Here is a 26,602-nt window from a genome sequence, read left to right as displayed (position 1 = left end):
TATATATATATATACACAGACACATATATAAACATATATATAAATATATATATATATATATATATATACACATCTATACACATATATATAGAGTTATATATATACATATACACACATACATATATACATATACATATATACACATACTGTATATATACACACACACATATATACATACTGTATATACAACATATACAAATCTACATATATATACATCTACATATATATATATTAGGGGTGGGACTCGATTAAAAAAATTAATCCAATTAATTAGAGGCTGTGTAAGAATTAATCTTGATTAATCGTATGTAATCGCACACGTAAATTTGCCCCATGGGCGACAGAATCAAATAATAGACATGGACATGAATATTGTAAACTGAAGCCGTTTTAATTTCTGAAAAAAAAGCTTTTAAACTGCATTTGAATTCAAAACAGAAACAAAAATATCATCCCTGGTTAAAATTGGGCAGACTTAAAAATAAAGTGGTAGTTTAAGTACTTTAAGTACATTTTCAGAATAGTATTGTCTTTAAATAATAATAACCAAAATTTCAACATAAAGTGCAGTTTTTCTTCTTAAAAAAATAAGTCAGAAACATAAAAGGTAATTTGACCAGCTTACTCTTTAAACTCTGAGTAACATTAGCCAAAATTATTTTGTACATTAGGCTAAAACAGTGTGATCATTGAACATTTTGTAATTAGATGTATTTAGAATTACTAACGGTCACGGAAGTCCAATGATCCCCAGTAAGAGCCACAAAGTCCGCTTTCTGTAATGTGTGCACAAAACCATGCTTTTATCAAAGCTTCGCTCGGGTAGTCGAAATGATCAGTCGTAGGAACACGCTTTATTCCGACTCTAACATTTTTGTAGCTGTGATGTGTGCATCCCGTTTGCTTGGAATTGAAAGTGTGATTAAATGCGTTATTTTTTAACGCGTTATGGAGTACATGCATCGAAGCTTCTCAGCTGTGCTTGTGCTAAGAAAGGAAAAATTTTAAAAATAATGTAACATGACTCTGCGTTAACCTAATATTTTTTCATACGTCCCAAACCAAGGAGATGCGAAGGTAAAATGAATCGGTAGCGTACATAGTCAGTACACCCCCTCTTGGGAATCGAACCTCGGCGTTAGAGGCTTAAGACTCTACAATTAGCCACAGCGTGGCTTGTCTATGCTAAAGTATGTATTGTAGATCGGGGTATATATATACATTTATATATATACCCGTGTACCGCAGTGGAGAAGTAGAAGTTATGAAAAAGAAAAGGGAACATTTTAAAAATAACGTAACATGATTGTCAATATACAGTAATTGTTTTGTGAGTGTTATTGAATGTTGCTGTCATCAAGGATTTGATTATCATTATTTCTTTCAATCAGGCTCGTATTTGTAGGATGTGTTCAAGTTACATTCCGTGTTTGTCAATCGTTGTAAAGATAAGAGGTTTCATTCATCGATTAGTTCCTTACTGCATCAATAAACAGCTCGTCTTCCTTTTTATCTGTGATGTGACAAACTGCATGCACGGGTTTTTTTTTTTTTTACACTGTCTTCCTTTAGCAGGACATTCACTTTTTCCACCGTGTGCTTTGTTTCCGCAGTAGCTGCACTTATGAATATGATTGTATGTATAAGACGCTTCATATTTTTTGCTGCCTTCTCAATTGTGTAATTCGGTTTTTGTTCAGCACTCTTTGGAACTGTTGCTTTTTGTCTGCGCATTGCATCAGTTCACGTGAGCCGCTTGGTGTTCTTGCATCGAAGGTTCCCAGCTGTACTGGTGCCATCTCGTGTAATGTCAGCTAAGACCCGGCACTTAAAAGTTTCTCTCGCAGTTTCAATGAGTTTGTGCCAAACACTACCCTGACCATCTCATCTTCCTCTGCATAAGCAGTCCTTCACCCGTGAACATTTACCGGCAGTGTTTGTATTGGATTGCCGCTGATGGACGGCCTTATATGGGCAGGCACTAAATTACAAACGCTAGTGGCAGCCTGTCTATGAACTTAATTTAATATAAACTTACGGTTCACGCCGTGCTTTGTTTCCGCAGTAGCTGTACTTATGAATATGCTTGTATGCATCATTTGCTTCATAATGTTTTTCTGCCTTCTCAATTGTGAAATGGCGTTTTGTGCTGATCGTTTTTTGGAGTTCTTCCTTGTTATCTACGTACTTACGTAGGAGGCGTGATGATGTCACACGAAACTCCGCCCCGCCATCTCCAACTCAAGACTCCATTACATTATATGGGGAAAAATAGCTTCCGGTTATGACCTTTATGCGTAGAATTTCGAAATGAAACCTGCCCAACTTTTGTAAGTAAGCTGTAAGGAATAAGCCTGCCAAATTTCAGCCTTCTACCTACACGGGAAGTTGGAGAATTAGTGATGAGTCAGTGAGTGAGTGAGTGAGGGCTTTGCCTTTTATTAGTATAGATTATTATGTGTGAAATGTAAGCTATAATAAGATTCTTAAATTGTTATCATCACATAGTCGTTGAACTGTTGTAACCTTGATGGTGCAGAAGAATAGGGAAATGAGCATTGTCTAAAAACCGCTAAGATGCATACACCCTATAACCATTAGGAAAAACTTGCTGTAACTGGACTTGCAAGCTAGAAGTGTATTTCCTAAAACTGTGAAAATGCTTTTTTTTATTCTTGTCAACGAATTTGAGTATTTAAGGAAGTCTTTCTTTTCCTGCTAGCAGGCTGTCCATCTAGGCTGCAGGCAAACTAGGTTGCCTGTAGCAACTTGAGCAAGCAGGTGCTGCAATCCTCCTCTCACCAAGAATAAAGAAATTGCTTTTCATTTTAAATTGGTGTTTTTTGTCTCCCATTGTTTTTTCTGACTTCAGCGACCACAGTGTACAGACAAAAGTCAAAATGTGTGTATGCACAAAACAATTCAGATGCAGAAAACCGTGCGTAAACCAACTTCCACGCACACCTGCTACATAAATCCTGGCCAGCGTGAAATTTAACAGTCATGCAGGTGCCTGACGCCCCTCCCAGACTCCTCCCAGAATTATGTCTCTTTGAATATGCAAATCAATATAAATAGTCCCTTAAATTCAGCACTCTGTGAAAAGACAATGGCAAAAGCCCGGGAAAAAAAGAAGAATAACAGCGAATGTCAAGTGGAGGCAAGGAAAAACAAGCAATTGCATAAACAACAAAAGGAACTTGATCAAAAGTTCAAGTTCAGAAAGTCGCATAGTGTCAGAGATAAAAAAGAAATCCTCAGATATCAAAGTTGCCGTGAAAAGGCGAGTTGCAGCCCAGTGTCATATGGAAGCTTATTAAGGAACATAGAAATGAAAAAAAATAGGGACACAGTGGAAAAAAAAGCTTGAAATGTCAACTTTAATCTCAAAATTTCCACTTTAATCATGTAGTTTATTTTGTCATTAAAATAGAACATCATATACTTAATCTTGAAATCTTTTAATCTAATAGTTTCTTAAATCCCATTCTAGCTAAAGTAGCATGTTAAATTCTTCATATTCTGTGTGTTTTTCTATGTACTCTATGTGTGTGAATCACTACTTGCTTATTAAACAGGCTTTCTCTTACGCCGACAGGACACAGAATACATTACATTCATGATATTTTAGCTTTCTGAACAATTTAAATACTAAGGTGTATACTTAATATCGTTTTCATGATGAAATTAATTAAAAAATGTATTAAACATGGGGCCACAGTGGTGTAATGGTTGCGAGGAGCTGGCGCCCCATCCAGAAATTGTTTCTGCCTTCTGTAAGATGCTTGCTGCATTGTGCATGACCTTCAATGAAATAATTTATTGCAGCAGTACTGTCTCCAATTCCTGTCCTTCCTTTTCTTTCTGCATGTAACCAGTCGCCACACAATCAGCTCTTTAATAAATATCAAGCCATCTGTAAGTTTAGAATGCCGATTCTTCAAAACTTTTAAGGAACATTGAAATATCTTCGTGGCACATGTTTGATTATTCCAGCCATCTATCCATCCAGGGTCACACCAGTCCAAGGAAGCACATAGCGCAAGGCAGGAACAATCCCTGAATGGGGAGCCAGTTCATTGCTACTGCTGTCCACAGTATCCACACTTTTAATAAAAGTATACATTATTTAAATGAAGTTCAAAATTTACTTGTATAATGTAATATATATACTTTACTGCATTTCATCTGTAAAATGATATCAAGAGCTCCAAGAAGATAGTGCCTGGAAATCTAAATCAACTTAGAAGCCAGTCGTCATCATCTGTAAATACTCTCTTCTATTGAATTGAATTGAATTCCTTTATTATTATTGCATGGTACAATGAGATTCAATATGCAAATCCTCCATAAACTTATTTTCCTATAAAATGGTAAAATAACAACAAAAAAAACCAACAATAATAATAATACGATAAAAAATGAAAAATATACAATATGAAAGCATAAGTGGCTGAGATTGTGCAATATTTTAACTGTAATGCAAGTTTACAGTGAGGTAATTGTACTTTTAAGTACAAACAGCTCTACCAGAGCACCACACCAGAGCACTACTATATATATACAGTACAGGCCAAAAGTTTGGACACACCTCCTCATTCGATGTGTTTTCTTTATTTTCATGACCATTGGTAGATTCTCACTGAAGGCATCAAAACTATGAATGAACACATGTGGAGTTATGTACTTAACAAAAAAAGGTGAAATGACTGAAAACATGTTTTATATTCTAGTTTCTTCAAAATAGCCACCCTTTGCTCTGATTACTGCTTTGCACACTCTTGGCATTCTCTCGATGAGCTTCAACAGGTAGTCACCTGAAATGGTTTTCACTTCACAGGTGTACCTTATCAGGGTTATTTAGTGGAATTTCATGCTTTATCAATGGGGTTGGGACCAGCAGTTGTGTTGTGCAGAAGTCAGGTTAGTTGGACGATCATTTTTTTTTCAACAGGACAATGACCCCAAACATACCTCCAGGCTGTGTAAGGGCTATTTGACCAAGAAGGAGAGTGATGGAGTGCTGTAAATGGTCATGAAAATAAAGAAAACACATTGAATGAGGAGGTGTGTCCAAACTTTTGGCCTGTACTGTATATACACATATATATATATATATATATATATATATATATATATATATATATATATATATATATATATATATATATATATATATATATATATATATATATATATATATATACTCACCTAAAGGATTATTAGGAACATCATACTAATACGGTGTTTGACCCCCTTTCGCCTTCAGAACTGCCTTTATTCTACGTGGCATTGATTCAACAAGGTGCTGAAAGCATTCTTTAGAAATGTTGGCCCATAGTGATAGGATAGCATCTTGCAGTTGATGGAGATTTGTGGGATGCATATCCAGGGCACGAAGCTCCCATTCCACCACATCCCAAAGATGCTCTATTGGGTTGAGATCTGGTGACTGTGGGGGCCATTTTAGTACAGTGAACTCATTGTCATGTTCAAGAAACCAATTTGAAATGATTCGAGCTTTGTGACATGGTGCATTATCCTGCTGGAAGTAGCCATCAGAGGATGGGTACATGGTGGTCATGAAGGGATAGACATGGTCAGAAACAATGCTCAGGTAGCCCGTGGCATTTAAACGATGCCCAATTGGCACTAAGGGGCCTAAAGTGTGCCAAGAAAACATCCCCCACACCATTACACCACCACCACCAGCCTGCACAGTGGTAACAAGGCATGATGGATCCATGTTCTCATTCTGTTTATGCCAAATTCTGACTCTACCATTTGAATGTCTCAACAGAAATCGAGACTCATCAGACCAGGCAACATTTTTCCAGTCTTCAACTGTCCAATTTTGGTGAGCTTGTGCAAATTGTAGCCTCTTTTTCCTATTTGTAGTGGAGATGAGTGGTACCCGGTGGGATCTTCTGCTGTTGTAGCCCATCCGCCTCAAGGTTGTGCATGTTGTGGCTTCACAAATGCTTTGCTGCATACCTCGGTTGTATCGAGTGGTTATTTCAGTCAAAGTTGCTCTTCTATCAGCTTGAATCAGTCGGGCCATTCTCCTCTGACCTCTAGCATCAACAAGGCATTTTCGCCCACAGGACTGCCGCATACAGGATGTTTTTTCCTTTTCACACCATTCTTTGTAAACCCTAGAAATGGTTGTGTGTGAAAATCCCAGTAACTGAGCAGATTGTGAAATACTCAGACCGGCCCGTCTGGCACCAACAACCATGCCACGCTCAAAATTGCTTAAATCACCTTTCTTTCCCATTCTGACATTCAGTTTGGAGTTCAGGAGATTGTCTTGACCAGGACCACACCCCTAAATGCATTGAAGCAACTACCATGTGATTGGTTGATTAGATAATTGCATTAATGAGAAATTGAACAGGTGTTCCTAATAATCCTTTAGGTGAGTGTATATATATATCAACTAATTTGCATTGATTTGGTCATTCTGGATATGCTCTTTAACAACACTATATTTTGTTAGTTTTGTGCTTCTTTTTTTTTATTAAAGGCACTGCCATTTTTGTATTTTTATTGTTTTTTTATTACAGAAGCCATATTGTTTTTATGTTCTGTTATCGTTGTGTGATGATGAGAAGCTGCATCACATAATGTTAATACCTGTACACTATTTAAATGGCAAATTAACTATTAAGTTAATTAATCTAGGACAGGGGTTCTCAATCACTATCCTGGAGGACCGTAGTGGCTGTAGGTTGTTGCTCCAACCCAAATGCTTAATAAGAAGCACTTAATGCTCAAGTAACACTTCTACTTCACTTTAGTTAGCTGTGGAGGGGATGCTGGCGCACACATGTTGCTGCCGCTCCTCCCTGTTATCAACACTTTTCGTTAAAATTTGCATTAAATTTAAACTTTTTGCAATTGTTCATTTTCTTTTTATTGTATGTATAGTTCATGGATGCAATTGACTCAAACTGTGTTAATTTGGATTTATTTTTATGGACTTTGCCTTGACTGGGTTTGCAGCCATGGGGACAACCAAATCTTTCTGTGGCACACTGGACGAGCCCTATTGAAATTTCTTTGCACCATGACAATCTATGAGCCGGGGTTGGTCTGTGTTATTGATTATAATTTATACACTGGATTGCTCTCGATTTTTTCTATATGTGCTTAATGACTAAGAAATGATCTGAGGTTTACACCCAAGCTCTGGATGATCCCACCTGTAATACCCAGCGTTATATGTATGTGGCTGTATGTTGGAACCTCCGAATTTTGGTATCTTCATGTGCATTTTGTAATATCTCCTACTATGCTTTTTCTACTGCTTGCCACTCATCTGTGCCACCCCATCCTCCCATCTCACCCTCTCCGCTGTGCTGTGCTGCTTCTCTGCTACTATCAGATAAGTATTGCTCTCTACTATGCTAAATTACTCTCGTGACAAACTCCTTCATATTAAACAGTTTGTCCAGAGCAAATGGTCAGATTGGAATGTCCTAAAAGACAATGGTATTGTGCGGCGACCAAAATATTTACATCTCGGGTCAGGTCGCCACCACAGCCGGGCTGCGAATGAAAAGTTCAATGGTAGTTTTTGCTCATGGCTTTGGAAATAGGTGTGTCAGTGTGCCAAATATGCAATATGTTAAAATGAACTCTGGTCATGGATCTGTGCACAACGAACCCACATCAGCTAATATTGCATTGTTTAACTCAAGATCTCTTAATGGCAAAGCACTGGTGCTATCAGAATTCATTATAGACTCAAACCTTGACTTGCTATACTTAACAGAAACTTGGCAAAAAAAAAATTATTTTACATCTGTTACGTAAGTGACCCAACCCGGATACATTCACTTCATGGAACCTTGCAGCTCAAGACAAAGCAGAGGAGTCGCAGTAATTGTTCAATCAAAGTTAAGCATCAAAAGAATCCCCATTGACGGTTCATTGTCTTTCAAGTGTCTGGCTCTTAAGCTAATAACAAAATCTGGTCCTGTCTTACTTATTGTTGTCTATTGTCCCCTGAAATATAATGTGTTGTTTTATCTGATCAGACTGAATTAGTAACCCACTTAAGTTCACTTTGCCTGAGAGTTATTCTTCTTGGCGATTTCGACATCCATATTGACATTACTACATGTAAACTGAGAAATAAATTCCTATCCTTACTGGACTGTTCTGACTTAAGTGCAGCATGTTGATTTTCCCACCCACTCTGGTGGTCATATAATGGACCTATCTGCACATCTGGATTATCTGTTGGCAACACTTATAGCAGTGATTTGGGACTATCTGACCATAAAGCAGTGATTTTCACTGACTCATTACCGCTCCCTGTAAACGGCAAATTTCTTTCCAAACCCTTAAAAATAACTGTCCCTCTGTTCTTGCTGGATTCATTTCTGATCTTTTTTCTGTCTTCCCCTATTCCATCAACACTAGATAGTCTTATTGACCACTATAACTCAGCCCTTCATTCAGCACTTGATAAAACAACTCCTGTAAAACATAAGGTTTCCTTTAAATCCCTTTGCACCACTCCATCAGTGTCTTTTGTTTTATAAATGCGTCATTCAACACAAGAAGCAAGCAGGCTGCTGTCCTATCCCCCACCTTGATGGAGCTCAAGCCAGGGCTCCTTATCTGCGTGGGAGATCTGAGTTGTATAGGATAAATAATACAGTATATCGTTATTTGGAATACATACATTTCATGAGTGTTCCGTGTATACAAAGATCTGGGTAAGTGTAGGATGAAAGGAAATAAATGCGAGGCAAGAAATGCTGAATGCACACCTAAAACAGAAACTCTTTCTATGTTATACTAATAATGACATGAAGTGTACAATGTGGGAAGACTTTAGTCCAAATATCAAATAAACACGTGCGCTTTTATTCAAGAATATACCAAAGAAAAAAAAACATTCGATGTATGTCCATCCATCCATTATCCAACCCGCTATAACCTATCTACAGGGTCACATGGGTCTGCTGGAGCCAATCCCAGGGTGCAAGGCAGGAAACAAACCCTGGGCAGGGTGCCAGCCCACACACAATGGACAATTTAGGATCACCAATGCATCTAACCTGCATGTCTTTGGACTGTGGGAGGAAACTGGAGTACCCGGAGGAAACCCACGCAGACACAGGGAGAACATGCAAACTCCACGCAGGGACGGGTCTCCTAACTGCGAGGCAGCAGCGCTACCCACTGCACCACCGTGCCACCTTCAATGTATATGTGGCTGTCAATAAGTCAAAAACTCAAGCTCAAATGTCAATCAATAGGGAGCTTACATGTATTCTTGAATGGTGCGGAGGTAAGAACTGCTGCCTTTTAAATAAAATTATGTAAGAGTAGATAATAAACTAAGTAAACATTAAACTATGACAAGCACAGTTACTATTAAGAGTTCAGAATATACACAGAGTAAAAGTAAAGGTAAACATGTAAGCATAAATTGATAAATAATCAATGAAGTCACAATGAAGATTACAGCCAATGTAACGGCTATGAGTTCCACATGGATCATGTTTAGGTGTTTGACTATGTATGGTTGATGCAGATGTTCAGTTTAATCAGTGGCGGTTTCTGTTATAGAAAGGGGCAGTGTTCACTGTGCATTTAACAGGATGATTGCTTTGGAATAAAAGTTGTTCTTCAGTCTGGTAGTGCAGGCATGCAGGGCTCTGATGCGCCTGCAAAATGGCAGAGGGGTAAAAATGCTTTGGCTGGGGTGGGCTGGATCTATACAAATGTTCTTTGCTTTTCAGAAGCAGTGGGTAGTGAAGATATCTTCCATTGATGGTAGCTGAATGTCAGTAATTCTCTGAGCCTTTTCGATTATACACTGGAGGTTCTTCCTGTTCTCAGATGTGCAGCCAAGCAGTAATGCAGTATGGAATGACAGACTCTGTGGTGCATCTGTAGAGGTTAACCAGCAGCTGTTGTGGGAGTTGTGCTTTATTCAGACTCATTTAGAAAGTGAAACCTCTGAAGACCTTTCTTGGCCATTGCTATTGTGTTTGTTGTCCATGACAGGTCCTGGCTAATGTGGACTCCCAAGAATCTGAAACTCTGGACTGTCCCCACCCAATCACCATTAATGCTTATGGGATGGTGACCACTGTAGTTCAGTCTCCTGAAGTCCAGAATCAGTTCCTTTGTTTTCCTGGAATTGAGTGCAAGGTTGTTGTTCTGGCTCCAGCTCTCCAGATTATTAATCACTTCTCTATGGACTACTTCATCATTACTGGAGATTAGGCCTATCACTGTGGTATCATCTGCAAACTTTACTATGATGTTAGCATCTTGGGTAGATTTGCTGTCATTTGTGAAGAGGTAGTGAAGGAGAGGGCTCAGTACATAGCCTTGTGTTCAGTGTTACTGTTGAAGAGAAGTGCTTACCCACGTGCACAGTTTGTGGTCTGTTAGTGAGAAAATCTAAAATTCAGTTACACAGGTCTGAGTTGAGACCCAAGTTGTTTAGTTTCATAGCCAGTTTGTTTTGAGGTTGGGGGGTTTAAGGGGATGGTGCTGAAGGCAGAGCTTTATTAAGTGAACAACATCCACGCATAGCTGTCCTTCTGCTCCAGGTGTGACAGGGCAGTGTGAAGGGAAAGTGAAACAGCATTCTCAGTTGACCTGTTTGCTCTGTAAGTGCACTGGTATTGGTTCAGGGAGGTGGGAATGTTGCTCTTAATGTGACTGAGGATGAGTCATTCTAAGCACTTCATAACAATAGGAGTCAGGGCCACCAGGTGATAATCGCTCAGGGACCTCACCACTGCCTGTTTTGGAATAGGGACAATTGTAGAGGACTTGAGGCAAGTGTGGACAGTGGCCTGGTCTAAAGAGATATTAAATAGGCTGGTGAACACTGCTGTCAGTTGTTCTGCACAATGCTTCAAGACCCACCAGGAACCTCATCAGGTCACTGATAAGATAAACACGTCGCCTGGATGAATATTTTGCAGACTGTTTATAGCATCATGTAGTTTAGTCAATGCCAGCTTGACATTAGCTTGTGAAGGGATATAAACTGAAGTGAGGAACACAAATGTAAATTCCCTTGGCCAATAAAAAGGTCTGCACTTCTGCTTTATGAATTCTAACTCCAGAGAGCAATATTCAGCAATGATCATGGAGGTGTACCAAGCATTATTGACATATATGCACACCCCACCGTCTTTGTCCTTATCGGGATTAGCAGTCTGATCGGAGTGTTAAACAGTCCGGTCTCCAAAATCAGTAGCCACGTCTGGGATGTTAGCGTTCAGCCAGGTTTCAATGAAAAAAGAGACACAGCTATTCATACTGTGGGATGAACTCCACAGTCCAAGCTCATCGATCCTATTGAGTAAAAGGCTGGATTTTTGCAGAAAACAAGCTGAGCATGAACACCATGAACAACGGATCTCTTACCCTGCTTCTGCTTCCTATCCTGTCTCCGCATGTGCCGCCTCCTCACTGGAATATTGGGAGGTGGTGGTAAAATAAAGCCCTTCATTCCAATATTCAGTATTTCTTTCAAGATGTATGATATGTAAACTGTACTAGGCTGAGTACAGTTGTTCACTGTGCTTAAAAGTAAAATAGTGACAATAAAATAAAGAAAAAAGAGATATCTAAACGAAGAGCTCCAGGCTGTTGTGTCTATGCGAGCCGCGATGGTCTTAGGTCCCCAAGCCTGATGGGAGTTTGAGACTTTGCAACAACTTCTGTCGGCTTAATCAAGTCTCCCAGTTTGATGCCTATCCCATGCTGCAAATGGATGACCAGCTGGGGGAAGCAAAATACGTGACTACCCTTGACATAACAAAAGGGTATTGGCAATTTCCATTAACTGACTCCACAAAAGCCAAAACCACGTTTAGTGTCCCTAGTGGACACTGGCAATATCATGTTATTATGTTCTTCCATTTGCATTGCAGAGTGCAGCAGCCACTTTCCAACATCTGATGGATAAGATGCTATGTCCCCACAATTCCTATAGTGCCACCTACTTAGATGATGTTGTGGAAGAAACACTTAGAGCAGGTCCAATCTGTGGTTCATACACTCAGTGAGGTCAGATTCTGAATTAAGCCAAGGAATGTTTCTTTGGATTAGAGGAAGCTAAATATTTGGGCTACTTAGTAGGCATGGAATGGGACGATAAAGCCCGTACTGCATTTTGTGACCTTAAGCAGGCCCTGACACTGGCACCAGTTTTAATGGATCCTAAGTTTTGTCTGCCTTTTATTCCCCACAGCGACACTCCAGACACAGGACTGGGCGCTGTACTGAGCCAAACTGTCAAAGGCGTTGAACACCCCATTATATTTCTCAGCCAGAAACTGCTGGACTGGGAAACTAGGTATGCAGCGTTGAAAAAGGATCTTTGGCAATTAAGTGTCAGTTACACAGCTGAGGTATTACCTCGTGGGCCGTGAGTTCACCCTAGTTATTGATAATGCCGCCTTGCAGTGGGCGGCAGAGCACAAGGGATCAAACCCATCAGTCACAAGGTGGTTTTTGGACCTACAGAAGTTCAAGTGTACTGCTGTTTATCACCTGGGCTCTCTCCAGGCCAATGCCAATGCTCTCTCTTGTTTTCACTACCTCTCAGTTCCGGCCAACTGACCTGATAGGTCTGGGCTGAGATGGGGAGGCTGTGTGACATACATGCACTTAGGAGACAGTTTTCAGGCTTGATAATAAATGTTTCTCAGCCAAGCCAATGGGTGGAGCTGTCCAGTAATTCTCTTTCCTCTTTTCACTCTGCAGACCCTCAACAGAACCCGCCTCAAAATGACATTGTTATAACCTGCCAAGATACCTTCTTCTGATGACATAAATTCTGGTTCTGGTTTCACATGCTCCTTCCTCACCCTCTCTCCAACACATATATACATTATCTTGACTTATATATAGGAGTTCTGTTTGAAATCCCTGTCTCTAAAGATGTTGCTTTATTTTATTTATTTATTTATTTATTTATTTATTTATTTTGCATTTTTTCTAGTATATTGGTTACAAATTCCCCAAACCTTTATCATCATTTAAGATTGTTACTACTATAGGCATTTAATAATTATGTGAATGAAAGCTTAACTTGTCATTATTTATTATTTTTAAATATTTTAGAAAGATATGTAGATTATATTTACCATAAATATATACTAGTTAAATTATAATTAAAATGATAAACTTTAAAAACATCATTGTTCAATTATTGTAAGTATATACAGTAAATTATTTGATAGAACTATGTTGCCAGATGTTTTTAAACCATACCTTGTTTAAACTGCGAGCAGCACTGTCCTTTCCACCAGGTGTTAGGTTACGTAGTTGTATATCAAGTAGATCTACTACTTGGTCCAAAGCTTTGACAGTGTATGTGATGTCTCCAGCATGAATCTGACTCTTTGTTTGCTCTGAAAGTTCTCTTGCAATGATGGCTGCAGGGTCTCCTGCTTTAAGCTGGACAGGAAAGGAAAAAAAAATCAAAAAATGATATATGCATTCAACTTTTTCATGTAAATGCAACCTAATATCAGGTATGAAGTTAGATAAATGAAAATAATTATCGAGTTATAACAGTTTCATTTTTACACAATACAAAAATGTTAATCATTTTCAATTTTAAAAATGACACTAACAATAGTATTTTAATATTTAATGTATTTAATTTTATTCTTACATGATAGCAACCAACATATTCTCAAGCTGAATTACAACAATGAAAAAGGACACATCTACCACTAGTTTCTTACAATGACACAATCCATTACTATTTTTCTGACCTCATTTAGTAATATACTTCTCTGTTAATCTATTTTTTTCAATGTAGTAATTATGACACAGAATGTAAAGGTATTTACAATCCTACATCACTGAATCAATGGCAAAGTTTTTAGTTGTGAATTGTGCAATGTGTCTGCCATGTTATGATCTCTGATATTTCCACAGCATAACATAATCTAACATTATGCAATTATATCGTTATGCAGGTATACTAAAACTAAATTATGGCATAACCACTATATTTCTTAAGTTAAAATTTTAACTATTGCACCTTCAATAAACAATTATACAAAAATGTAGACTGTTTGCTTTGGGAGGTAAAACGTTACAGCTATATCAAATGTATGCATAGCTCAGTCATATACTTTAAAATGACTGACAAACAAAGTGACAACATACTGTTTAATCACTGTTTAAGTAGAAAACACTTCTGCATCTTCTACACCTCTAACCTTTTTGCAAGCCCTACATTAAACATTCAAATATTAATGTATCAATATATCCATGTCCATATCCATCCCCTTTAATGTGTAAATCACAGACTTGCATAATCATAAATCCACTAATGCATTATTTATGAAAAAATAGACCTATTCATGGTAACTTATTTCACAGTATTCTGTTAAAGTATTATGGAAAATATGTTATGAAGCCAGCAGTAGATGTGTACAATAATCCCTTCTTGATCGCGGGGGTTGCGTTCCAGAACCCCCCCGCGATAGATGAAAATCCGCGAAGTAGAAACCATATGTTTGTATGGTTATTTTTATATATTTTAAGCCCTTATAAACTCTCCCACACTGTTATCATTATTAGAGCCCTCTAGACATGAAATAACACCCTTTAGTCAAAAGTTTAAACTGTGTTCCATTACGTGCTTTTGGGCTTTAAAGTATGCCGAAGCACCGTGATAAAGCGGCATTTTTTAGAGGAGCGTCCATATCCTCTAGGCAAACAGCCTCTGTGCAAACAGCCCCTCTGCTCACACCCCCTCTGTCAGGCGCAGAGAATGTCAGAGAGAGTGAGAGAGATAGAGAAAAGCAAACAATCAAGCACCGCGTGGGAAGCATATCATATATCATTGAGGAGTTTTATTTAATACGTAATACATGCTCTGATTGGGTAGCTTCTAAGCCATCCGCCAATAGCGTCCCTTGTATTAAATCAACTGGGCAAACAAACTGAGGAAGCATGTACTATAAATTAAAAGACCCATTGTCTGCAGAAATCCGCGAACCAGCAAAAAATCCGTGATATATATTTAGATATGCTTACATTTAAAATCCACGATGGAGTGAAGCCGCGAAAGTTAAAGCGTGATATAGCGAATGATCATTACTTCCTTGTACCCTGTGCTGACTGGACAAATTCTGGCAACCTTGACCCTGAATGAAGTAAGTGAGTCTGTGTACATGTTATGTATGTTTGTGAATATTTTTGTTTAATTCAGGATATTGTATCAAATTTTAAACTATATTTAGTCCCCTCTAGCCAATGGTGCCATTCCTCCAAAGCCTCTATGATAGACAAAAGATATCCACATCATAACTCTGCTCAGTGGGTATTAGTTGATTTTTTTTTTTTAATAAAAAACACACAAATGCAGTCTACATGTATTATGGAAATGTTGGGATAAGATTGCACCCACACCAATACTAACAGCATGTATTTTATCTTCAAAAGTTAGTTTTACATCTAGGTGATGCATGACTGGTGCAGTTGTGAAAACTCCTTTAACACTAGAATTACCAGAGGCTACGAAAAAACTCATAAATCCGGCCCACCTTAAATCCGTTCGCACGTCTCTGCCAGCGTCCTGTAAATGTGCCGATAAAGACAAGCAGCAAGCAGCATACTATTCCATCCCCCCACTGCCATAGAATGTGCACAAAGTTGTCCCAGCTCATGCCTTGATTATCTGGGAGTGAAGTGCTGGAGTTTTAGAGTGGAAATAATAGATCGTTATTTGGGACACATGCATTTCATGTGTGTTCCGTTTCTACAATAATCTGTGTAAACACATTGTTAAAACAGAAACGTTTTTCATATTTTAGTAGTAAATAACAAAATGTAGGCACAAACTATATAATGTATGAAGCCTGAAGTCCAAAGATCAAATAAACACTTTCATAAAAGGTTCAAGGAAAAGACAACAGCTTCCGTGGCGTGGCGGTAATCGATCCCGTCTGCCTTCTATATTTGCTGTTTTCAGTAGTGAGCTGCTCTTATTGTTAATATTATACAGTACAAACATACATTTGGTTTGCATCTGTAACAGACAGTGTACATTTATAGAACTTGTAAAAGTTACCTTTTTTTCACTTTTATTCTCTCAGTCACGATCTCGATACATACTACCGCCCTAAGGACCTGACGCTGTTAGTTTTTATTTGAAACTGGGAATAACTGTAGATGTGAGTAGTGTTTTGAGGCAATGGAACTGGACATTCTCTGATCTGGAGGGATACAAGCTGAAACACAAATGTTGATGAATCTGCCTTCTTCATATCTCACAGTCACTTGATTTTTTTTTTATTCAGTTTTATTGAGTGTTCCTGCTCATGCTGAATTAGTATGCTTCTTATGGTCTATGATGTCAATAAAAAAAAACCCCACAGACATAGGTATATATGATATTTGGAATTATTCATTTTATAGTACACTAGCAAAATACCCGTGCTTTGCAGCGGAGTAGTGTGTTAAAGAGGTTATGAAAAAGAAAAGGAAACATTTTTAAAATAACGTAACATGATTGTCAATGTAATTGTTTTGTGACTGTTATGAGTGTTGCTGTCATCAAGGATTTGATTATCATTATTTCTTTCAATCAGGTTCGTATTTGGAGGATGTGTTGTGTTCAAGTTACATTCCGTGTTTGTCAACTGTTGTAAAGATAACAAGTTTCATTCATCGAAGTGTTCACTACCCAAATCGGTACTCATGAATCTAAGATGTTTAACAGGCATTCCCGGTATTAAGTTGTGGATTTGCCTGCGAATATTTAGCGGCAGCGTGTCTATGAATTTAATTTAAACTTGCTTGTTGTCTGCGTACTGCGTTCAGTCAGTTCACGTGAGCCGCTCGGAGTACTTGCATCAAAGGTTCTCAGCTGTGCTTGTGCTATCTCGTGCGATCTTGCAATGTCCACGGCTTTATTTAATGTTAGCTAAGACCTGGCACTTAAAAGTTTCTCTCGCACTTTCGCTGAGTTTGTGCCAAAAACTAGTCTATCCCTGACCATCTCATCTTCGTTTGCATAAGCACAGTCCTTCACCAGCAATTTTAACTCTGTTACAAAGTGATCAAAAGTCTCGTTTATACTCTGCATTTTCTCATTAAACTTGTATCTCGCGAATATCGTATTCGTCTTAGGCATTACAAACGCCTCAAAACGGTCATAATAAGTTTTCAGCACCTTGGCTTCTTCCTGGGTGAGAGTCCATGTGTTAAAAATGTCTCTTCCTTTTTCCCCAGTCCACAGGAGCAGGTAGCTGCATTTCTCACTCTCGTCTTTGCCTTTTAGCGAGCCAAAACATCAGCTCCATGTGCTGCCGGAACTTTTTCCATTCTCCCGGCAGGTTAAGAGAATCCCAGTCAATTCATGGCAAGGGAAATCCAAAAAAATCCATGACTGTCCTCTATTCTGACACCATGTCTTGTTTTCATAAATTGTGAAAAATGAAATTATGGAGAGACTTTCTTTTAAAGTATGCAGGGGAACTTTATTTATTACAGCTCTTACATTCACAGCATCCATGCTCTAAATTAACTTCCATAATAGTAACCTTGAAGTCCCTTTTTCTGGTGCCTCCCTGATGACATAGGTACCTAAACCATGCCTGATAATAATACATTTCAATCACATATAAATATTACAGTGATCACCTCAATAGACATCACACCACCCAAATCGCTACTCTAAGAGAAGCTAAGATGTTTAACAGGCATTCCCGGTATTAACTTTTTGATTTGCCTGCGAATATTTAGCGGCAGCGTGTCTATTGGATTGCTGCTGACATACGGCCTTATATGGGCAGGCACTTAATCATGTGGGAGGCATGGATATGGGGGACACAATATAAGCAGGCAGCCAACTACGTGGGAGGCATGGTGATGGGGGACGTAACTCCACCTCATACGGCGACCGAGCTGCAGGCTATGGCCATATATATGTACGTAAGTAGGATTCAGTTATGACTGTTACGCGTATAATTTCGAAATGAAACCTGCTTAACTTTTGTAAGTAAGCTGTAAGGAATGAGCCTGCCAAATTTCAGCCTTCTACCTGCACAGGAAGTTGGAGAATTAGTGATGAGTGAGTGAGTGAGTGAGTGAGTGAGTCAGTCAGTCAGTCAGTCAGTCAGTGAGGGCTTTGCCTTTTATTAGTATAGATTTCGGAAAACATTGTGGCACGGATGCAACATTATTCATATTATTCATATTCATTCGCATAACATCAGTGACCGCATGTTTTTTTTTCACGACCCTGCCATTCTCCAAGTTGCTGTATGGTGGTGTTTCTTTTGTACTCCAGGACATGCAGAGGAAAGAATAGTACGAAGATTTAAATGCTAACAGTTCACACACACATGCAAGGACTGTCCTTCCTATATTTACAACATGTGTACCTGAATAAAAGTGAAAAAAAAACAGTAACTTTTACAAGTCCTATACATGTACACCATCTGTTACAGACGGAAACCAAATGTATGTGTTGTGATGGATGACCGGCCATTTATTGATTTATATGAGCATTGTGGTGGAGAGTGTGCTTTGTGCACTGTGGAAGAAAAATAAAGTCAACATTTGGACTTTTACCTGGTGTCTGGAGTCGTGGACAGGGGTTCAAGGGAGCGAGAGCGCCCCCTATCGTTCACAGTGGTGTAGCCGGCAGGATACTCTAGCGTCATTTGCAGAGGACCTGAATAAAATATTTCTGTGGATAACGAACCCCGAGAAGACTACGGAATCAGGAATCACCACAGCATCGCCAAAACCCGAAAAAACCGAGTCCAAAATAGGAAAGAAGAAGGGCAAGCAAAGCGACAACGCCAGCAGGAGTGCCATAGGTGCAATGGCCGACGCTCGGGAGGAGTTAAGGAGAGGCCTTACAAGTCCGGAGAAACCTCCAGGAAGCAACGATCCTTCTAAGGTACGTGCTGGGAACGACATTAAAAATCCTTTTATTGTTTCTCACCTTGTCCCATGCATGTACCTTGGAGATGACCACCTGGAGGCTCCGAGGGAAAAAGGAGACTGCCCTGATGACGACGGCCTTCTCCTGTCGAAGCCAGAGCGCCTAGAAATCGACTTCCGCATGATGGCAGCCGACGAGGGACACGGTAGCAAACCCGGTGCATTCTGGGAAGGAGGAGCTCCGCGTCCTGCTGTTTGCACCTTCGAGCCCGAAGGAACAGACTTGGTCTTTCCGAAGGGGAAGGGGGGAGGCGAGCGAGGCATCGCTCAACCCACAAGAAGGTAAGGAGGGTCGGGAAGTAGCTGATCGGGATGTCGCAAAAATATTAAAGACAGACCGCAGTTCGCCGAAGAAGGCAACTCGACCCTCTGAGAACTCCAAGTCCCAGAAGCCTCCGCGAGACCCGTCAGACCACGTGCCTGAAGCAGGCGTGCTCATTGGCTCCCGGTCGGCAGGTAACGCGAACAAGGAAGTGAGTGTTCTGCCAGTCGAAATAAACAATTATATAAACTTGCGGGAGCTCGAAAAACTAATCGAGCCCGTAGCGAGTGTCTTACAGGTCCTGACGACCATTGAAAAGATCGTCGGGGATTTGGGAGCGGCAGCCAGAGAGCCGTTGGAGAAGGTGAGGGCCTATGTGCGGCGATTTGGTGGGGAGCCTCCCGTAATAAATGATGCAGCGATACAGGTAAGTGAGACCCGTATCGTACATAATAGAGGGACGCGGTGTGATCCGGGCCCGCGTTTAATAAGTAGCAGGTGCCAATACACGGCGTACCCTACAAGAGAGGTCGGTACGTTAACCGAGTGGTCGGCGGAAGGGCTAATCGATCCGGGGCAGCTAGACAGGGCTGACTCGGGCGAGGTAACCCTGAAGGCGCCACCGCGTAATTGTAAAAATAAAGAGGTGCAAACAGTAAAGGGTCTCTCTTTACTTAATAGAGAGACTCGGACTGTAGACAAGCCCCAGATTAAGCAGGAGATCCCGATAATAAAACGGGGGTCTCCTGACAAGAAAGGAAATTTCCTTATTGTTTTCAGTCCCGTAGGGGAAGAATACCAGGAGGACAGAGGCAGTGTTACAGGTGCCGAAGATTGGGCCATATTTGACGGAACTGTCCTTGGAGAGAGGGGGACAAGATGTCAATTTGGAAAAATATTCGCCCTAGGTTCTCCAAGAAACCAAGATGTTCGTTTTAATCAAGGCTCAACCAGGACGTCCTCTTGGAGGAAGACTTCCCTCTCGGGGCAGGCCGCTCCGAATAATAATTTAAGCTGGGGAATACTGTGATGGATGGCCGGCCATTTATCCCGGCGAATACCCCCAAGCCGCCAGGTGGAGCCCTCCTTGCAGCGTGGAGGTCCCCAGAAGACCAGCAAGGCATCATGGACATTGGAGTTTTTATGCAAAGCCCTGCTGGATGCCGTGGGGACCACAGGAGGGAGCTGCAGGGAGGACCGAGGGCTTCTTCGTGCCCTGTGACCCGGAGGTTCGTCACAGGAAGAGCGACGGACTTCCTTGTTGAAGAAAAGAACTTTTACCTGACCCGGAAGTGATTGAGGATCACATGGACTGGGAATTGAGAACACTTCCGGGTCAGGGAGTATAAAAGGACTTTCGGAACTCACAGACAATGAGCTGAGCTGGGTGGAAGGGTGGCAACACGTCTGGGAGCTGGAGGATTGGTTTATTTGGGAATTGTTGATTTATATGAGTATTGTGGTGGAGAGGGTGCTTTATGCACTGTGGAAGAAAAATAAAGTCAACATTTGGACTTTTACCTGGTGTCTGGAGTCGTGGACAGGGGTTCAAGGGAGGGCGAGAGCGCCCCCTATCGTTCACAGTGTGTACTGTATAATATTAACAATAAGAGCAGCTCACTACTGAAAAATACAGCAAATACAGGAGGCAATCAGGATTGAACTGGGGACTCTTGATTACAAGTCAGCAAATCTTACCGCTACGCCACAGAAGCTATTGTCTTTTCTTTGAACCTTTTATGAAAGTGTTTATTTGATCTTTGGACTTCAAGCTTCATAGATGACATAGTTTATGCCAACATTTTGTTATTTACTACTAAAATATAAAAAACATTTCTGTTTTAAAAATGTGTTTACACAGATTATTGTAGAAACGGAACACACATGAAATGCATGTGTTCCAAATAACGATCTATTATTTCCACTCTAAAACTCCAGCACTTCACTCCCAGATAATCAAAGCATGGGCTGGGACAACTTTGTGCACGTCCTGTGGCGGTAGGGGGACGGAATAGTAGACTGCTTGCTGCTTGTCTTTATCAGCACATTTGCAGGGCAAAAGACGCTGGCAGAGAGGTGCGAATGGATTTAAGGTGAGCCGGATCTATGAGTTTTTTCGTAGCCTCTGGTAATTCTAGTGTTACTAACTCAAAAAATTATTGAGCAGCAGTGCAAACAAACTTCCATAAAATTTTTTAACATTGGTTATATTTAGATTTCTGAAATTAATTTAGGGATAAAACTATCTTTTTTTTGTACAAAAACAGCTATGAAAAAGAATCCCAGTCAGACTAGAGTACGGAAAGCAAGCTACAAAAAACACCTTACGATAGACACCGTGCCCCACTCATTTCTCCCAAAACTGCAATGCATCAATAACTTTATAAGATTAAATGATGCCCCTTTATGCCAGGGGGAAAGCCACAACAGACACAGTGAGCCCAAAACAGAAGAAGTAACTGAAAGAGAAGAATTAGGCATTACACCTGGGAACACAGCACAGACCATAGGTCAATCAGTCACAATTAAACACACAGCAGCTTGTCACTAATCTAAATTGAAATCTGAAGATCCACTGGTCTGCACTGCCAAGAGTTGAACATTAGATTAAAGAAAAAGCAGTAATATCAATTTACAGAGAGAAAATCAGACGATTTACATTGAGAGGTTAAGATTAGTTTTGCAGTGATCATACCAGATACAATAACCTCTCCCGAATGAAAGTTAGAATAAGGGTAGACAGATCCAGAGGAAAAAATATTTACAGCAAAGACTGATAGACTAAAAGACAAGCAGTTGGGTACAAAAACACAGAGACTGGAGAACAATCCCAAAACATAAGGAGGAAGTAGCAGTGACATTTAGGACAATACAGCATAAAGTCAGAGTCAGATTCTGTAAATGTATAAAGTTTAAATGAAGATGGTGATCATTTTGGTTTACATAGATTTATGCTGATATTAAGAACTGCTTTCCAAAAGCGGCAGAGAAAAGAAGGCGGGTCACATTGTCAGACTAAACATAAAGCTGGAGGTCTGGCAGACAATTTACATAGACTTTCATATAAAGATACTGCTGGCTTAAAGTTAGGAGATGACAAGGTAGAGAAGTTGTGAAGTAGGTGGTAAGAAGTGCAGAGGGTGTTAGCTCCCAATTTGACTTAAAAACAATTGGAGTTGGAGATACTAAAAGAAGAAAGGAACAGAGAGCCTAGAACATTCTGAATTTGGAATTATCATTATGGCCACCTAGTATCTTAATTCTTTGACCAAACCATTACCCAAAAAGATAAGCCAGATAGGCTGGCTGTTTCAAGACACATGTTAACAGTATGTGAAGAATGGAATTTAGAAATAAAAATGTAGTCAAATCTTAAGTAAGAATGATGCCAAGAGAAGAAAAATAAAAATGGTTTAGCAAAGGGATTCAATAACCAAAAAGATTGAACCAGGTGTTTTTTTTATTACACGCACATCTGTACAGTGAGCAAGTTGACTGAGGAATGTCCTGAGGAAGAGAAGCTGAGATATGTCAGAATCCTAACAAAGGACTCATACATGCATTTGTATCCATACCATCAATAATCTGTAGTCTTCCAGATTTAAAATTTGACAATATGCAAAAGGAATATAAATTCACACAAGACTAGTGAATAAATGCAACAGAGGTAGGGCTATTTTCTTACTGCTCAGTTCATCACCACGTTACAGAATCCAGCAGCATCATTTGAACTTGTGCTAGGCAATGTGAGATGCAAGTTGCATTAGAGATAAATAACAAAACTTACTAGTATTAGATGATGCAGACGTCACCGCAAAGTAGAGTTTGTCAACATCTTTGGTCAATGAATTTGATTCCTGACTTACTTCAACATTAACATTCTTTCACCATCAAGAAAACAATGACAGCAGCACATTTTCTCTCCTCCCTAGCCATCTGATGACAGATTTGGATTTTGTAAATTACCAATCTAAATACTACAGACTTAAAACTTGAGGTTAGCCATATTTATGGACTCATCCATTTCTATTACTTACTTGTTTTTTATGGTTTAAGTTTTTTTATGGTTCAAGAATTAATTTTCAGAATATACATTTAATGACTGCATCTCAATAAAGGAAGTGATAAATTCTAATACTCTATTGTCAACAAGAAAACAATAAATTGAAAGCACTCATGGATTATACCACAAAAGGATTTTCCTTATACTGGGAAGAAAAAGAAACTCAGTGCTAATAAAATTTTCAAGTGCCTCTGAATCTATCAGTGCAGGGAAAGTTGTAGACTTCATTTACAGAAACAAGAATTTGACAATAATTACCATAAAAGTTTAGATTGTTACCATTGCCAGAATCACCTGCTCCTAAAAAAGGGCTGCATTTTTTTAGTCTCCAACTTAGTACAGGCTGCACACCAATATTCTGAATTGCCTCAAAAAGGGCAAGAATCCTCCTTAAGAAGTTGACCTTCAACAAGTTCAAATCCTGAATCTCTAGAGACAGTTATTACTTTTTTTCATTCTGCAGGTTTTTAAATGGTTCCTTTTTTGTGAAATGAAATGATTGATTAAATTATTCAGAATTATAAGGATCATTGTCCTGTCCTTTCCTTCACACCTTGTTTAGCCACCAGTATTTTATGACTATGTGTGTATGCATCCATTTTGGTTACAAGTTGCTATGCTTGTCACTGGTAACTTCACATCACATTCATGTGATGTATTGTGTCATTAGGCCCACATATACAAAGGTGAAATGGAAGGGTCAGTATGCTAGGTTTGGGATAATTTAAAAATCATATATGTGTGCTTGATGTGTTAGCCTTTGCCTTTGGTCCAGATATTTGACAACTTATTTTGGCTATTCATTTTGGATTTTTATCCCATTGTTTGCCTTTTTGTTTACAACTTCTGCCTGTTCCCAGACATCATGCTTAACTGCCCCTGTAGTATTTTCCTTCTCCTGGTCTTTTTTCCTTCCTTTTCCATAGTATGCATTCTATTTATCTTTATCTGAGCTTTCATATTATACACTTTCTTTGTTTACAACAATACTTTTAGACAACCTATATTTACATTCAATAATGCTAAATTATTAACTGTAAACACATACTTTTATTCTTAAATCTTTTTTTTTAAAGTGCATCCAATCAAATGTATTCTCATTCTAAAATATTACAAACTACTTAAAATATTTCTTCTGGCTTTCTGCCTAGTCATGGTCACAACACAGAAAATATTTTAATATTCTATGAAACTATAAATAAAACAAACATCATGCTTTTCTTAAATGTCGTATTTCACACTAGCAACCTCAGTATTCTTTAAATGTGTTGTTTTTTTATTAGGCAGCTTTCTTTATTTTATCAAATCTTTTTTAGTTTGTGCAGTAATCTGATAAGAATATTGTATAATTTCTGTCTAAAGTTAAAAATGGCATCCTTCAACATGCCAAGATACCAATTACATTTTTTCATTACATGCAAATACAGGGAGTGCAGAATTATTAGGCAAGTTGTATTTTTGAGGATTAATTTTAATATGGAACAAACACAGTGCTATCAGTCAATCCAAAATGTTAATAAACCTGAAACTTGAATGTTTCACAACGGAAATGTGAGTGTGAACATCATCAGGGGAATATATATGTGCGCACAATTATTAGGCAACTATTAGTGTGCAGATTTATTATGCAACTAAAGGAAAAATGAAAATTTTCCCATCTCACTTGTTTATTTTCATCTGTTATAGTGAGAATAATAAACAAACACCTCAAAATTTACAAATAAACATCTCTGACATTTCAAAAAAAATAAATCAATCAATCAATGACCAATATAGCCACCCTTCTTTCCAATAACAGTCATAAGCCTTTCCATTCATGGAGTCTGTCAGTTTCTTGATCTGTTGACGATCAGCTTTTTGTGGAGCAGTGACTACAGCCTCCCAGACACTCTTCAGAGAGGTGTATTGTTTTTCTCCCCCGTAAATCTAGCGTTTAAGAAGTGCCCACAAGTTCTCGATAGGGTTTAGGTCAGATGAGGAAGGGGCCATGTCATTATTCCTTCATCTTTAAGGCCTTTACTGGCTGGCCACGCAGTGGAGAACTTCGATGCAAGTGATGGAGCATTGGCCTGCATAAAAATCATGGTCTTTTCATGTATCACTGTTTGAAGAAAGTGTCTTCGAAAAACTGGCAGTAGGTTTGGGAGTTGATTTTGAGTTCATCTTCAATGCAAAAGGTCCAACTAGCTCATCTTTAAAAATACCAGCTCATACCAGTACCCCACCTCCACGTTGGAGTGGAGCTCTGTGCCCATTACTGATCCACAGGTCCATCCATCTGGTCCATCAAGAGTCACTCTCATCTCATCGGTCCATAAAGCCTTTGAAAAAAAATCTGTCTTCAGATATTTCTTGGCCCAGTTTTGACGTTTCAACTTATGTTTCTTGTTCAGTGGTGGTTGGGTTTCAGCCCTCCTTACCTTGGCCATGTCTTTGAGCACTGAACACCTTGTACTTCTGGGCACTCCAGGTAGGTTGCAGCTCTGGAATATGAAAGTACTGGAGGATAATGGGTTCCTGGTAGCTTCACGTTTGATTCTTCTCAAATCTTTGGCAGCTAATTTGCGTCTTTTGTTCTCAACACGTTTCTTGCGACCCTGTTGACTATTTGCAACAAAATGTTTGATGGTTCTGTGATCACACACCAATATCTTAGCAATTCCAAAAGTGCTGCATCCCTCTGAAAGACTTTTTACAATTTTTGACTTTTCAGAGTCAGTTAAATCTCTTTTTTGGCCCATTTTGCCTGAGGAAAACTAGCTGCCTAATAATTCTGCACACCTTGATATAGGGTGTTGATCTCCTTAGGCCACACCCTCCCTCATTACACAAATACACATCACCTGACGTGCTTAAATCCAATAAGCATTCAAGTTAATACAGCTTGGAGTTGGAATATACGCATTAAAAATGATGAAATTGGTCAAAATACTCACTTGCCCAATAATTGTGCACACAGTGTATTAAAAATATAATTTCAACCATCAATGTAAACAGAGATGGAATTCATGATATCACAAGTTAAGCATGAAATTTGTACAAAAGTGAATTTATATTAATTTAGCTATATTCAATTTTCAAAACCTACAGTGCTGGCCGAAAAAAGGAGTGGTATGGTATGTGCTTGCATTATTTCTTAGGCAAGCTAATATATTATGAGCTTAGCTAGCAAAAATGACACAAATGTGGTGCTTGTGATGCATCATTAGTTGCTGATACAATTGCTTCATTTTACTTCCTTTACTGTTGTCATAGACCAGGAATCACAAAGCATGTAGTGTCAAATGCATTTCCAAAAATGAGCA

General features: G+C 39.2%; 1 protein-coding gene across 15 annotated transcripts in view; it reads right to left on the bottom strand.

Annotated features, from left to right (window-relative positions):
• Positions 1–26,602, bottom strand: part of adgrl3.1 (adhesion G protein-coupled receptor L3.1) — a 1,314,450-nt gene that overhangs the window by 816,084 nt on the left and 471,764 nt on the right. For all 15 annotated transcript variants that reach the window (XM_039751107.1, XM_039751111.1, XM_039751112.1 and 12 more), the window contains exon 9: positions 13,267–13,452. In XM_039751107.1, coding sequence (XP_039607041.1) covers positions 13,267–13,452 — 186 coding nt within the window. The remainder of the gene's footprint in view (positions 1–13,266; positions 13,453–26,602) is intronic.

The sequence above is a fragment of the Polypterus senegalus genome, chromosome 4 (assembly GCF_016835505.1).
Source record: "Polypterus senegalus isolate Bchr_013 chromosome 4, ASM1683550v1, whole genome shotgun sequence".
In the NCBI taxonomy this organism is placed as follows: domain Eukaryota; kingdom Metazoa; phylum Chordata; class Cladistia; order Polypteriformes; family Polypteridae; genus Polypterus; species Polypterus senegalus.
Note: the sequence above shows the minus strand (reverse complement) of the source record. Positions and strands in the feature narration are given on the sequence as shown.